General features: G+C 30.0%; 1 protein-coding gene across 4 annotated transcripts in view; it reads right to left on the bottom strand.

Moving 5' to 3' along the window:
- LOC130902157 (neurofibromin) overlaps positions 1-16,883 on the bottom strand; it is a 51,309-nt gene that overhangs the window by 31,850 nt on the left and 2,576 nt on the right. For 3 of the 4 annotated variants that reach the window (XM_057814037.1, XM_057814064.1, XM_057814056.1), the window contains exons 5-18: positions 16,511-16,753; positions 15,093-15,920; positions 13,571-13,757; positions 13,446-13,487; positions 12,652-12,878; positions 12,296-12,540; positions 11,100-11,926; positions 9,497-10,607; positions 7,413-7,604; positions 7,098-7,359; positions 6,583-6,987; positions 5,484-5,848; positions 4,137-4,434; positions 1,455-2,360 (exon numbers count right to left, since the gene is read on the bottom strand). In XM_057814037.1, the coding sequence (XP_057670020.1) occupies positions 1,455-2,360; positions 4,137-4,434; positions 5,484-5,848; positions 6,583-6,987; positions 7,098-7,359; positions 7,413-7,604; positions 9,497-10,607; positions 11,100-11,926; positions 12,296-12,540; positions 12,652-12,878; positions 13,446-13,487; positions 13,571-13,757; positions 15,093-15,920; positions 16,511-16,753 (6,138 nt within the window). The remainder of the gene's footprint in view (positions 1-1,454; positions 2,361-4,136; positions 4,435-5,483; positions 5,849-6,582; positions 6,988-7,097; positions 7,360-7,412; positions 7,605-9,496; positions 10,608-11,099; positions 11,927-12,295; positions 12,541-12,651; positions 12,879-13,445; positions 13,488-13,570; positions 13,758-15,092; positions 15,921-16,510; positions 16,754-16,883) is intronic. The other variant, XM_057814046.1, reaches the window with a different exon arrangement.

Genomic DNA, 16,883 nt, shown 5'->3' on the forward strand with positions numbered 1-16,883 from the left:
ACTATCATCTCTTTCCTCTACTGAAAAAATGTTTAAAAGGTCGTAAATTTTCTTCCAACGAGGAGGTAATAAAAGCTGTGGAGGTCTGGTTTGCAGAACAAGAAGAAACATTTTTTTTTGAAAGGTCTAGAGACGTTGCAAGTTCGCTGTAATAAATGTATCCAATTGAGAGGAGAATATGTTGAGTAATAGAATATTTTGACATGGAAATTTGAAATATGGAATAAATAGTCTTAATGTCTAGAATTACTCCCAATGTAATTATAATCGTTAGACAAAATTTCTGAATTCACCACTTAAACTCATTATACCTTTCTTATTTTTTATTTTTAGAAAAAAGCCTAAAAGAGTACGTAAAGAGGTACACTTATTTTTGGACAAAGGATTTAATCTAGAAGTTAATAAACATAATTCTGGACCTTCTTGTATAATGAGGGTGATATAGGGTGTATAATTATATACAGAACAGTGATAGTTGATCAAATTTACCATTAACACATATGAACCTTAGGTTTACCTCAAAAAATTACTTTTGCTTAGATATTTGATTATTTTGAGGAACCACTTCTATTTAGCTAACTTAAAAATCGTTTGAAATACCTGCTATATAATTTTACTATACTTAGTAAATAGCACTATTAAAAAAATGAGTGATCTTGATGAACTGTATATCCAGTTTCAAGAACTTGACACTTTGGAAACAACGAAAATCTAAGTTATATACACTATTTGCTTAATTTAGAATGATTATAAGCCTATTTATTTATTTTATTACAGGGTAAAAAATTTTTTTAGTGAATGGGCATTAAATCCATAAGAACTGGTTAATGAGCTTAGGGAAATAGAAAATTTTAGTTTGCAATCAAGCAGAATGTAAGAATTTCAAACTATTCAACTTAATTTATTAATAAATTAAAAGCATCAAATTACAATCATTGACTTTTTTGTTTCCAATATTTTGATTAGGGCAAATCAAAATAAATTACAAATAATCTACTGCTGTAGACCGTTAATAGACATTGTAAAGTTAGTTAATAAAATTAGAATCTAGATTCACTTGTTTTGCAGTTTATTTTTTAGTTTTCAATATTTTGTTTGGGGCCAATAAATATGAATTATAAATAATTTCTATTGAAGACCGTTTATAGACATTGTAGTTTGTTAATGAAATTACAATCTAGATTCACTTGTTTTGCGGTTTATTTTAGAAAGGGGTTAGATAACAGATGACTGAGATACATTCTGGTATACACTTTTTAAATTTGTAATAAAACATGTAAAACTTTATTTTTATCAGAGGAGTGTAATTTGTTAAAAACGTAATATAAGATAAATTGTAAATTTCAGAACTTGAAATATTAGCTCAAAAAGCAAAAGTAATATAATTAATCATTTTTTTTAAATAATTTACATAAAAAATGCCAAAGTGATGAGAATATTATGAAAAAGGATACCTGTTCTTCAAACATTCCTTGGGAATCAAGAGTATGTAAATTTTGTTCCAGTAATGCCAATCCAGAAGCGTATAAAGAAGATTCATCTAGTTGTAAGACTGAAATAGCTACCCAAAAAAGAGCCTTATGTACTGGAGATTCAGGTCTTAATAAAGGTTGCAATCTTGTTAAACACATAACTATAGCTTCAATTAACACTATATCGTTAAAACTTTCAAGAGCTTTGACTAATATTTTCAATAAGTGTTTCATGTCTCTGTCAGTTACACTTTTACTTATGCAACCAAAAACTATTAATGCTCGAGGTTGTAAAGCAGGATTAAAACAAAAGGCAAAGGACTTAGCTAAAGATGTCCAACTGTTTAACCAATCACAATCAGGAATATCTCTCATACACGCTTCCATTATTTCTAATAAAGCATCTGTTATTACTTCTAAAGATGTTAAAGATAATCTTTCCCTATCCTGATTACCCGTAAAACTTATGTCGTTGCCATGCCATTTTTCATTTTTTTCATTAGAATGTTTGTAACTTGATCTAAAGGCTGTAACAGCTGCCGACTTCACTTTGCTTATTCCAAAAAGTAAATAAAACTTTGGTAGTGAAAACTCATCTAAAGACAGCCTCAGTAATCTTCGAGTTTCTTCAGAAAAAGAAGGTTTTGTACAAGTGCAAAGTGAATGAATAATATTTATCACCAGACCATGAGTGGATGCTCTCATACTCAAAGATCCAGAGCAAACCAGGAATGTAACAGTATGAAAAAGATAAGGTAAATGTCGAACCACATCTAAACTATTATTAAATGACAACATAAGGAGATATCTCGCCAAGATGGCTATGTCATCCCACATCATGTGTTGTTCAAGCAGAGGAGTTGGAGACTGACACGTTTTATCCACTACCTGAAATAAAATAATTTAAAATATAAGGTTGCGATATTCGAATTTATACATATTAAAGAAAATTAATTCAATACATTTTTTTGTTACATAGTAGTTATCAGTTTTTCTTAAGGGGGTTCATTTACAAAATTGTATTTTTTATAAAACAATTGAGGTTAAGAAATATATATACATTTTAAAAACCACTGTTCAAGTCAATATTCTTAAGGAATCAGCAACTTCCATTTACATTAACAAATTTTCACAAAATTAAAGTTCAATTGACAGAACATTAAAGGTATATTTCAGATATATTTAATCGTTTAAAAGGGTAGTATTTAATAGCTAGCCTTTGATGCTCTATAAGAAGTTGAAAATGAAAAACTCTCCATCAGCTTATAAAAAGGCAAATATAAATTCCTTTTTTTAAAATATATATATATTTTAAATTTTTATTGGTGTTACTTTCCCTAAAAGTTTCAATGCAAATTAAGCTGCTCAAATCTTAGCCAGCAAACCGGTATTAGTTAAATCAAAATATGTAATTGAATATAATGAAATAGCTATCACATTTAATAGAAATTCACAAAAAAAAAAATGGTCCAGAATTACGTACTTTATTTTCTAGAACTGTTATATTATTTCTCAGTTTTGAAAAAAAGTGTACATAAAGCAGTACATAACTCTGGAATGCCTTGCATAAATTAAAATTGTGTAATATTCATTCTCAACTATTTCATTATAAATATTAAAATTACATGATAATAATTTTGTTTTGTTATTTCAAAAATGACCTTACATCAGGTTGAATATCCCATTTTTAGGGAAATATTCCACAAATTTTTCAAATAATAATAGAAATAATCACTAATCAAAAAAAATAGCAAAAATTTTCACTTAATTAACATTAACGAGAGCACTAAATACTTCTTATCTTGTATGAGGTATGTTCGTCAAGTGAGTTTCATTTCAAAATAAAAAGAGCTGACAGTTACAGAAGACACTTATTGCACAAAAACCTCTAATTCTTACACTATTTGTTGACATGATTTTCATAATGGTCATAATGTGGCACAAATTCTGTTTACTCCTCTTAGTAGAATGTTGCCGTCTATGTATCCAGCTACGAGGTAAGATGTTTTTCAGCTTGTAGTCTCTAGTGTACCTCTGGTTACCCAGACTTGACGAGTCGAAAGAAATAAAAAAGTTATAGTCTACTTCAGAAAGGTATAGAGTAATAAAATGGGGTATTCCGTCCAGTTCGGCTCAATTTCGGTTTCGGCCATAGGTGTAGGTCTTGAAATAGTATTGTTTGTAATATTAGAATTTCAAGTAACTGCGTAAGAGAATTAGGAAAAGTATGTTTCCTGGCCTGAAGTGTCAATATCCAAATTTTGTGTAGGAATTACTTGGGTAGTAGATTATACAGTACGTTTTGCGTTTAACAGGTACCGTTTAACCTTCTATTAGTGCCTCTGCCTAATTCCAACCCTATTTCAGATTCGGCTTAACCATGCGCCGTCAGGGCAATGGTGTCTTAGCCAAAATTTTTAAACCTTTATAAGTATATTTGTTCAATTTAACGCATCAGTATTTGCTGTTAAGCCGTAAATAGTGTTCACAGTATTATAAAGATTAGTAATAAAATGGCGACATTTACACCAACGAAAAGATGTTCCAATTATTCTCCACTATCAGTGAATGATTTTTCGACAGATGTTGGAACACCAAAGACACAAATCTCACATTAATGCTTACATTAAATATGAGCTGGAAAATAAATACTTTGATAATTACCTTGCAGAGCCGACCAATGATTTTCTTAGCAACTAAAGGAACATTCGCTGATGCCAAAGCCACAGCAGTATCCGCCATTATTTCTACCATTGGTGAACCTAATCCAGAGTTAACAGACCTATAAATAAAATTATCTAGCACCATATCTATCAGTTCCGGAACTTGTCCAATTGACCCCCAAATTTTTGCTTGTATAGATGGATACATTTGTGTTTCTTCTATTGTCAGTAGAATTAATTTTTCTATAATGCCAGCTACTTGTTTCTGTCTTTTATTTTCTTCGGATGCTTTACAAAATCTAGAAGTGGAATATTATTTCAAGGAAAAGCACAAGATCAATTGAAAAACATGATCATTTCTCCAAGTCAATATTTCATATATATTTTATGGAATTAAATTTAGAAAAATATTTATTACAATGATTTCCATAATTTTTCTTGTTTAAAAGATGATTGCCTGGTGAAACCCAGAGCTTTGTCTGATGTTATGAACGCAATTCTTTTGGAGATTTCTATAAGTGAAATTGAAAATTTAATTTTTGGAAGAATTTCTAATAAATTAGGTACATAGATATGGTGGCAGAAAATAAAACAGTGACAGTTTTCCTTTGGAAAGCATCTCATATAAATAGCTTTTTGCAATATTTTATTCAAACATAAACTATGCTACTCTATCTACTAGGTCTGGTTAAAATAATATGACTTTGTAAAATTTTAGTACGGCTTGGACACGAATGAACAGGTACTCGTGGTAAAATTTTTTATTTAAACATTTTTTGAAAAACTAACAAGTTACATCTTTTAATATTTCATTTCTTAGATTTATAAAAGTAAATTTTGAAAAATGTGAATACTTACATTAATTAAAAAAAAAACAGAAAGATATCTCGCCTATACCTATAGATAGGCAACTTTATGAAGTTAAGCTGAACGGGTAAAACACTACAAATAAACAAACTGTTTACAGAGACAGAAATACCATAAGTGCGAGACATTTATGGATTTCTTTCTGTTTTTACCAGATAATGTGTTGACTTAATCCTTATTATGTGTTGCAGTCTCCAGAATTCTAATGAAAAAACTGGTTAAATTTATAATGAACAAATGCCAAAGTGGTTGAGAGAGAAGAAAAATGAAAAAATATTTATATGAAAAAAAGCCAACAATGTATGAATATCAACTCAATTCATATTCTAAAAACTAAAATAATGAATAATCAAAATGCAAATAATTTTGCAAACCATATAACAAACAAACTAAAAATAATATATTCTAATGAAAAGTATATGTCAATAATAAGTCATTGAATAAAAAATATTTACTCAATTCAAAGTTTTTTATTACATACCTCACGAGGTTAGGCAGCCAAGGTGTCATATATTCTAAACATAAATGCTTGAGTTCTATACTTGAAACTCTAAATCCTTGTATACATTCCTCTAAAAACTCTAAAGTTAGATGGGGCTCGTTCGTTGCTAATTTTTCTGATACTGATTTGATAAATATTGTATTATTGGAGGGAATACATAGTCCTTGCGTTTCTAATAACTGGCCCTCTATTTTTAAATCAAATGTAGCTGTAAGGGCACATAACTGATTATAAGCAGCCGTTCTTAAATTTGGATCTGAAGATCCTAAATTTAACAACGCCATATTTAATAGCGTACCGGGGACATCTTTTGGTCTTATTTTTTGGTGAACTGTTACTGTTTCCTAAAAAGATTTTTTTTTATTATCAATCACTTTCAATTACATTCAATCACATTCATATTTATTAGAGCCTCGAAATACTCGAGCTTCTTTAAAATTTATCAATTTGAACTACAATGACAATTCTTTCCTGCCTTGAATAAGTATTTTGGATTATAAACATATTTTAGTAAATGTGTTTTTCATCATTGAAAGGATTTATTGTTTTTCCACCTTTCCAAGTTTGGTCCAAGTATAAAACATAATTTCTTTAAAACAAAACTCGTTATTAAAATAGACATAAAATTAAGAACATATATTCAATAAATTAAATATTGAAAGATCTCAGAAGTGAAAAAATCATTGAATACTATATAAACCCGTTATCATTAAATACATCTGTATATGTAATGTTGAATAAGGTGAAAGTTCTATGTTGCCAACTGCATCATTCTCAAAAACATTCCAACATTTTGAAGTTTCTAATTTGAAACGTAGTGTGGACTAAGATAGAGGTGGACAAAACCACTATTTTCTTTCATTCCCTAGATCGTGGTCTTTGATGACGACCAACAATTAGTGATGTTATTTTTCAAACTTAAAGTGTTCAAATTAATAAGTAATTTATGGAAAAGTCTGGTGGTATCGTATTTAAATGGGTCTCGCGAGACCCATTCAAGTACAAAGCTATGGGTGCCCACTTCTATTTACGTCACTGGTTTTCATTAATTGCATAGTTGTATAATTGATATACTTACAGGTTGACTAAGTTCCCATCGATTCCTTATATGAATAATAGCTTGCACTATACTATCACATTCGTTATGAATAAAACTAAGAGGACTACTGTCATTTGTTATAGTAAGCGTAAACTGATTATCATCTACCAAACAAACTTCTTCAATTTCAGATGCATAATAAACATCATTCAGTAGAACAGAATGGGAGAGTACTTTAGCTTTTTCAGAAGAAGTTATCTGAATAGCAGTAGGACCCACCTTGATAGCAACTTTAGTATCTTTATGTGATAACTTTAAAGCATTACTAAATACTTTTAGGTCTTCATCAAGACTCAATGTCGCTCCAGGTAATTTTTGTTGATCAGGTTCTATATAATCATTCAACTTATTCGGAGAATCGATGAAAATCATTTTTCTATTTCCCTGAAATTTTATTCATTAAATAAAAAAAAAATTTAAATAATGTTGATAATAATTGAATGTTTCAAATTTTTTCCAGTTATCAGAACCCGTTAATTTTATCTACTTTTTACCTTAAGTGGTAGTAAAAGTCTGTCATGGAATTTAGTATATTCTCGAACCCAATTATTACAATTATATACATAAGCAGCAGTTAGACATTCATAACCAACATCAGGTAGAACATAAAACCATTTCTGTAAATATTCAGTTCGAAATCTGTTCTCTGTACAGGTGTGTGTAAAATCCACCACGATTTCCCAAGGAGAGTGGCAGAAAGGTTTCAATGACAAAATTACATGGTATAATAGCAAGTCTCCGTTAGTTTCTCCAAACCTAAAATCATAAATGAATAAGTACAGGAAATTTGAATAAAAAATATTTATTACTTATATCGTCTAGCAATATAATAGAATACCGGATTCCCTAGTTTGCTAGTACCAGCTTGGTAAAATATGTTTAGAGATTTTATTGATTTGAACTCCTCTTTTTCAAGTACATTATGTTTGACCATTAGTTCTTCAAAATGATTTGATGACATATCTATTGAGCTCCATCTTGCATAAGCAGAAAAAAGCATACTACAAAAAATTGTTCAAATTAATCTAGGGCTACGGCCTAGAGAGTGAGAGGTGTAATTTGTTTTTGCAGGTCATCGATATAAATTTTCATTGGCGAAATGTAATTCATAAAGGGGGAGTCCTATTTAAAAATATATTTACTGAGTCAAACTACAAATTAACTATCCCGACAATGTTTCTTCTGTACAACAATGTTACAGTTATAGCTTAGACTGACTTAACAACAGAAAAATGGTCTTTTATATTATTTTAATTTACATGACATAAGCAAGTTATTTACTACGGCATCATCTTTTATAGTTGTATAGGGTGGAAATGACATAATTGATGCAAAATAAACAGAAAGTATTATAGTTATTGATCTACTTGTACGTTACTATTTTACGCCTTGTAGATTCATTCAAATGAATTCATACAAAAATCCCGACTGTTCCTAATAAATATTTAGTTTTTATTTGTTTTTCTTCATAAAATACTTCTGGGTAAGGAGACTCATTGCCCACTGGTGACCACAATCCCAATGTGAAAGGCGTAATATAATTTAGTTTTTGTTTTAGATGCCAAGAAAAAACGAATTAGATCTATCACAAAGACTTCTTGATCTTGTAAAACTTTAGAAAAGCCGTGAAACTTATTGAAGAAGATGGATTTTCTGTACGAAAAGTTTCGAATATTCCATTCTCAAATCTAAAGAAGATTCAATGAAAAAAAACTTGACATCACGTTTAGGACGGTCAACTGTGTTCAGCACTGAACAAGAAAAGCAATTGGCCGACTTGACAAAGAAGATGGCGAACATGTTTTATGGATGCACAGCTAAAGAAATAAGAAATGTGGCGTTAAAGTACGCCGAAAACATGCACTCGAAACAAAATTGTAATCAGTCTTCTAAAATGACTGGTACAAACTGGTTGGCATCATTTATGGCCAGAAATTATATATCTGTTAGAAAATCAGAATCCATCAGCATAAATCGGATCACGGCATTCAATAAAAAAAGTGAAATTATTTTATCAGCTGCCGGTCAAACTGAAGGCAAAACCTAACTAACCCCTTGAAAAATTACTAGCAGCTAAAGGTCACAGAAAAGTAGATTCAATTACAAGCCGGGAGAGGAAAAAATATAACGTTAATATGTGCAATGAACGCTGCCGATAGATTCATTCCACCTATGTTTATTTTTCCGTTAAGCCTTCTGCTGAAGAACAAGTCCTAGTAGATATTAGACAATCATGCTAATCATATATTGCTGCCTGTTTCGAATTTTGCAAACTGAACCACATCCCTATGTTCTATTTACATCCGCATACGTATAAAATGCAACCAATTGACGTTTCATTTTATGGACCTTTGAAAGAGACATAAAAAGTCACGTGGCACCTTACGAAGTAGTATCATTATTGCGAAAGGCATTTAATTGAGTCGCGTCCATCAGCAAAAGTGCGACGGGATTTAGAGCTAGAGTTATTTTTCAGATGAATGATGTAATTAAAATTTTCTTCTAGCCTAATTCCTCCAGTCGGCAGAACCTATGGCCATTCAAAACGATGATAAATCAGTGGCAATTGATAGCCTAGCAAGCTCTTCAGTATCTGGCACATCAATGCAAGTTAATCCACCATTAACAACGACGCCAACAGCTTATATATTTTTTACTAAATTAAGAATCACATACATCAATTTTTTTAAATGCTGAAGATGGAATGTTTTTTAAAAAATCAATTTTCACTGGTAATCATTTTCTTATAAAGCGATCTTGATTTAAGATTTATTTCAATAAATAACGTTTTATAGAAAAGATTTCTGAGATTTAAACTTTTCAAGAAAATAAATATGTCTAAGTAACAAGTATATTTTGTCAAATTATTGGAAAAAGGGTATTTTTCACTTACTGAGAATCAACTGGCTTATGCTCAGGGGGCCCTAAATATGCTAACAATGTTGCCATTTTATCAAAAGGTCTTCTTCCTACCGCTTTATGATCTCTACTGCTGGATAAATAATCCCCAATTTTTTCTTGGTGGTTCCATAATAATCTATGTAAAGCTAAAACGTTGGCGTCAGAAATAAATGACTTGGAATGTGAGGTTTGATCAACAGTTTCACAGTCAAGTGCAATTTGAACAAAGAATCTTCGCCCAATTTCAAAATGCGCCCTTAGAAAATCGTTGAAAGGAAGCATGTGTTGTTCTTTGCTAAATTCAACATGATTTGCAATATTTTGTAAAATTTTAGACATCAACATAAGTCCCCTCTTGACAGTATTTGGCACTGGTTTACTAACAATGCCCATTTCTTGAGGGGAAACTATGGCAGGATTAATAAAACGTAAAAATATCACTGTTCCAACTGCTCCTATATTATTTTGGGGCGCTTGGGGGAATCGTTTACTTAATACTTGATATAAACAATGGCACATCGATCTTAATTGTGGAGGAAACTTATCGATTGAATTAACAATAGCATTAAACACCCTCTGTGTTAGAGCTATCAAACTTTGTCTGTTTTCTTCTATATCTTCATTTGGTTCTAGTCTAGCTGGATCAACTTCAAAACTGCAATAAGGATCATCCAATAATGGGGCAATAAAGGGTTCCAAAAGGGTTTGTAAATAACTAGCTCCATATATTTTGAAACAAAATGCCATTATTTTACTTCCAAGACTATTTCCTCTGAACAATGTTTGCATACAATCAGATACTTCAACTTCCCTGTAAAACATATTCCATAATAATGGAGCTAATAAATGCTTGGCATCAAATAATGTTACAAAAACTCTGGCAAGCTCATCCATTTGTGAAGTAGTAACAACATTAGCAAGAGCAACCGCTATCGGTAACTCTCCTTTGTCACTGATCATAGTAACAAGTAACACTAATTGTTCAAAGCGATCTGCTAAAACAGTTTCTGCTAAATTCTCAAACTCGGTTCCTTGCTGCAATATTTTAGTTAAAACCTCCATAAAAGCTGCCCTTGTTTGTAGATCTTTATTATATCCAAGATCTGTAACATAAAATTGATAAACACAAAAACAATGCAAAATATGCTTTTTAGATTTTATTTATATTGTTTATATTTTGAAAATAGTACTAACGCGTTTCAAAATAATCTTTGTATGTGGTCAATATTCTTTTATGAAATGAAAAAATTACATCAGTAGAATTAAAAAAGAACGGGGACAAGACGGAAAATTAAAACCATAGAGAACTATTTTAATACAAATTATTATAACAATTGTATATGAATGTTAAAAATATGAATACATTTTGGGCACTTTGTATTGGCTTACAATTACAAACACTGAAACCATTGGTTTTATTGTTCAAAATTTCAATTTCTCTGGTGGAAAATTGTAGAGCTGAGTCATACTTCGAACAACTTTGAATTTCAGGATAAATTATATAAACAGTTGGAAAGTTGTATTAAGGGAACTACTATATCTATGATCACATTATCTGATAAATATTTTATTTTTAATTAGATTGAATGGCTTACCTATGGAATGCATAAGTCCACTATCAATATTTGCTGAGAGTAAGTTGGACATAGCTTGAATAGTGGCATTTCTTAATATATCGTGCTTTCCGCTGTAAACTTTGGGTTTTGCCTTATCTTTTTCACCTTCTGGAGTTTCCGTACAATCACTCAATAAGTTAATAAACAATGTGAAATATTTCAGAAACAACTGACTTTTTGCCTCCATTAAATCTCCTCTATCAGATTCTTCTGGTTGTAGAGGGAGACCTCGAAGCAGCGCTGCTACAGCTTCCATACAGGCTTGATCTAATTCTCTAGTGATGATTGTAACATCAGCAGATCCTGGAGGTGCAATTTGGTGAGAATTACCCAAAATCCAATCAGATAAGTACTCAACTAACTTATTTCTGAATTTCATTTCTTGGCGAAATGCCAAATCATCTCTTCTACTCATCATAGTTTCAACCAATTGACACAACTTGGTTTTCATATGGATTGCATGGACAGTCATATCTAAATGTCTTACATATCTAACTACAGCCAGCATCATGCTTTCTATACTAGTTATACCTAAATGTTCGGATGGTTGATCATTTTTAGTACTGTCTAGAATGTTCTTCATAATAAATATTATATGTTCGATAAATTGTGTGTTAACCTCATTAACAACTACTTGTCCTAGTTGGTCGAAAAATTTATCTACAATTGATTTTATTTGTTCAAATAATATAGGATACAATGCTGAAGACATTTCGTGACCTATTAATTCCTTCACATGTTTTTGTATCTGGGCTCCAAATTTCTCATTTCCACAAACAAGTAACCGTAATAGTAAATCCACAAATCTGTAACAAAATCAAAAGATGAAAATATTTTGGAAAAATTCAATCAATGATTTAGTGAGATAAATATTATAGCAGTTATTTGATATGAAATTATGTATAAAAAATTATTCTATAAAACTAACAATCAAGAATATAAAGTATATAGCTTTTGACATTGCAATGCTGTATCTAGTTAAGTTTATTCTATCATATCATAATTAACATATAGCTGTTCAATTTGGGATAATTTCTTCACATATTACCTTTCTTTTATTTCTAAACTTAGCTGATATTATTCAGTTCATAGTATATTTGGATGCAATATGTAGTTTACCAGCACAACATACATAACAAACACACATTTTGAAATGATGAAAACATAATACTTACGAAGTTACTGGACAATACTGCCTTTGATCTTGTATTTGTTGACTTTGGAGTGTACTGGATTTCCTATTGCCAAGACATGCTTCAGACCCAAGATTACTACTTCCAATTGAACTTATTGTCATCGAAGATAGACTAGAATATGAGCTAGTTGACAAAGGAGTCCTAGACGGTGACTTTCTTTGCAAACAAACTCCACCAAGAGCACACAAGAATCCTGTCATATTCGCCCATTCATTTATTTGATCCTTAAAAATTATCATATGATGTATACATACTGGATAATCAACATTTCAATATTAAATTTTACACAGTTGTTGACTAAAAGATTTTCACACAGTTTAATTATTCAATTATACCTCTAACTCATGTTCAGAATTTTGATGTGACGCTCTTCGTTTTCCAACGGATCTATGAAAAGATTCCATCGGGCAATCTTCTGCTCTAGGTTTGGGATAGGATGACAAATTTTTACACATTCCATTCCAATTCATAAAAGTTTCGTCCCAAGCTGGCTGGACACCATTTACACAATGTTCAATTTTTCTCAATAATGACATAATTCGTTTCTGAAGCGCTGCCCTTCCTTTTAAAAAAATTAAAACTGTTATCTATTGCTATGTCTCCAAAGTATTGCATACAAAATATATATGGATGATTAACTGAAAACTGAAACATGAAGCCGAGTAATAGTATAAAACATTTTCTATAACGCTTGCCGCTATTATGACGCCTTTAAAAGTAACTTAAGAATATTTCATACATAACATATAAAAATGTGTCAAACATTTTTTTAAAGTGAATATTTAAAAAAATGGAAAAACTACAGAGAATTGTATTCGTTATTTTTTGAACTGGACATAAGAAATCGAATATTAAAATATAGTTTAAAATATGACCATTGCCTATTCAGATTAAAAATGAATTAAAAGTTGTATTCCTAAAAATGATATTTTACATTGTAAGTATTGCAGTGGGCAACTTTTATGTCTTCAACATTTGAGAAAGACATGATACACAACACATTAAAACTACTACCCTGCCCCCCCCCCAAGCAACATTTTGTATGACAGTTGAATTATTGTCAGAAAAATCGCAGTAGTAGCTATAATTCTACTTTATCCCTATAAAGGTTGAACATGCACCAACTTACCAGTTAAGTGATCTGGGAAATACACCCTATTTTCTCCAGAAGCTGCGTTAATATAATAAAACAGTATGTTCTGAATTATTTCAATACATATTTAATAGAAAAATCATGTAACACTAATTACTTACCTGTCGTAAGTACTGTTGATGCCTGTGCTAGCTCTTGATATACATGATAATTTGGAACTAAACATGTAACAGTAACTTCATCTGAGCCACATCTTATTTCAGCTTCTTGACATAGAAGAGCAAAACAGCTCATAGCAACCAAAACTGCATCTATATCAATACTCCACAGATACATAAAAAACACAACCTAAAAATTAGAACAAAATGGTCAAAATATATACTTGAAGAGATTATTATTAATTAAGTATTTTACTCATCCAAATTATTAATTTTGATTCTTATAATTACATAAGAACAAATGATCATCTTCAACTACTCAGCGACTATTAGTAGTGCTTTTAAATTAACGAGTATTCATTCAACTTTGGAATGCCATCAAATGATCAATTACAAGTTTTATCGACAAGAGAGAAATTATCGATTTAGACGTTGACGACAGGTGAATAAGTTCTGGGGAATTAAGAAGATATTCAAACATAATTGGGCTTTAACATCTAGCTGCCAGAACAATACCAATAATCCTCCTTAAACCAAACATTAACAAATCTCATAGCCTATATATATATATATATATATATATATATATATATATATATATATATATATATATATATATATATATATATATATATATATATATATATATATATTCTCTGTTGGAGTGACCGTCCCAAACAATGAAAGAAATCGTAATGGAATTAGTAGGACAAGGAATTATGATATTAATGTGTCTAAAAAATTATCTTGATTGGTTTGCTCATATTAACTGAATGAAAATGTAGTGACATTGAATAAGTAATATGTAGAGTTATGAACAATTGAAATGTTAGTAGAGAAACACTTAATTTAGAAGAACAGCAATAGGTTTTTTTAAAATGTATTTATTGATTTACCTTGCAATATTATAAATAAAAACAAACGGCAACAATCGACACCAATGGACAACTCCGAAAATAGTGCTAAAGAATGCTTTTTCTTTAGTTTGCTAACCATTAGGGGGACACCAAAATGCCTCAGTTTGTAGAATTTTATACCCACTGATGGAAAGACTGGCAGTTGTATATGAGAGAATGGGTCTGAGCATAAACATAACTAAATTAATATATTATGTCATTTAAAAGAAAGAATATAACATTTTTTTAGATTAATGTATCTTGTGTTTATTTTTTCACAAGCACTGGAAAGTATTTATGAAATAACCATAACAAATCTTTATAAAATTGTTAAAAAAACAAATTCAGATAAGGTTGTAAATTTTACAATAACCATTAATAAATATATATATATATATATATATATATATATATATATATATATATATATATATATATATATATATATATATATATATATATATATATATATATATATATATATATATAATTAAAAATATCTTGTGGTATTAGATAAATTAAATTAGAGAATAGACCTAGCAGATTAGATACTAACAAACACCCAAAATTAAATATACTCAGACATTGTCAAATGATCATGAAGTTACATATTAAAATTATCTACATACCTCTAGTTTTATATGTGCTTGTTTACAGATAGCTATAGAGCTTCCTAAATTAGCATAATCCTTATGTTTAGCTAAGAAGGCATTCCTGCATATTAGAATCTCCCTTAGCCATTTAAGAATATCAGTATAATTCATAATTTGATGCTGAATTAATTTTTGTGAAATGGAAAACATCACTTGTGAACTCACATCCCAAAATGTGTTTATTGGTGCTTCAGGATTCCAAACTTCGATTTTTTCTGGACGGTGGAGAACTAGCAATGCTTCCATTGCTTCTTGAGCTACCTCGGGCATTGTAGTTTGGTGAACAAGGGAAACTAAGCCATTTATTAGTTCTAATGTAGAGCTTTGAATTTCGTGACCAGCTTTACCTTGATTATTTAACATTAACATTGGATCTGCATGAACCAATCTAACCATGTAGAGGAGTAAATGAACTTCTTCTGCTCTGTCTTTGGATTTTCCCTGACAGTCTTTTCCTTTTAAAGTAATTTGTATCATTCTTAATGGTGTATGAGATATACAACCTTGAGAAACTTTATTAAGGGTATCTGTAAACATCGCCCTTAATTCAGATGCTTTATTATAAACTAAATCTATTTGAGGCCACCAGTGCAATCTCGGTTGAGTAACAATTTTATAGAGTGATCGTACTAAGACAAAATGAAAAGTTGGTGGTGAAGTTAAGCTTAGACACACTTTTATTGTGTCGTTATTATGTGGTTTTATTCTGAATATTGATACGAAACAGTCTATCATTAAATCCATGTCTTGATATAAATAATTTTGTCCACGTGAAAATGGTTTTTGAGGATTGAATAACAGGCTCTGGAAAGAAAACAAGTTTTAAATTATGAGAGAACTAAACAACTAGCAAAATCTAACCTAATTCATAATGTGAATTAGTATCATGTTAGATGGAATGAAGATATATATTCAACACTCAAAAGTCTTTGAGGGTGCCACCTTCCAAACAACAAATTAGACAATAGAAGATGCATATATTTATCTCCTCATCTCCATATATATATATATATATATATATATATATATATATATATATATATATATATATATATATATATATATATATATATATATATATATATATATATATATATATATATATATATATATATATATATATATATATATATATATATATATATATATATATATATATATATAATAATTTTCACTATAGGTTTGGACTTTTAATTTATAATGGGTTGAAATCTAATATCCTTTTTTTCCAATAAAACGGAACTGCATAACATTGTGGCATGGTCAATAGTTTCTTCAATTGCAATTATGAGAATCTGTCCTCGCTTGCTGTTCAGGTTTTTAAGAAGTTTAAACAACACAACAAATACAAAATTGAGTTAATAATAAAATCTATTATTCATTATTTGTCTTACCTTTAAATCACTCAATATACTTTGAACTAGAACAAAAGTGACATTATTAGAATCCAGAATTCTAATATAAGTGGAAGCTTTACAAAGTTTCACACATGTCACAGCTGCAGCCTCTGTAAACTGTTTGCTATTACCATGAGCTCCAAGACATCTTTTGATATTGTCAATGAAGACTTTCTTTTTGCTATGCCGAGGTGAACATGGAGCTCCACTATCAGCATTAATTATTTCTTCTAAAACTTTCTAAAAGTAACAATGCAAAAGTGTCAATTTTTTAAACTCCAAAAATATTGCAGTGAATTTGAGCAGAAAGTTAATATATAGAGGTGGAATTAAAGCTTGGAATGAAATAGAAGCTCTATTGGATTAATAT

Source organism: Diorhabda carinulata, chromosome 1, assembly GCF_026250575.1.
Source record: "Diorhabda carinulata isolate Delta chromosome 1, icDioCari1.1, whole genome shotgun sequence".
Classification (NCBI taxonomy): Eukaryota; Metazoa; Arthropoda; class Insecta; order Coleoptera; family Chrysomelidae; genus Diorhabda; species Diorhabda carinulata.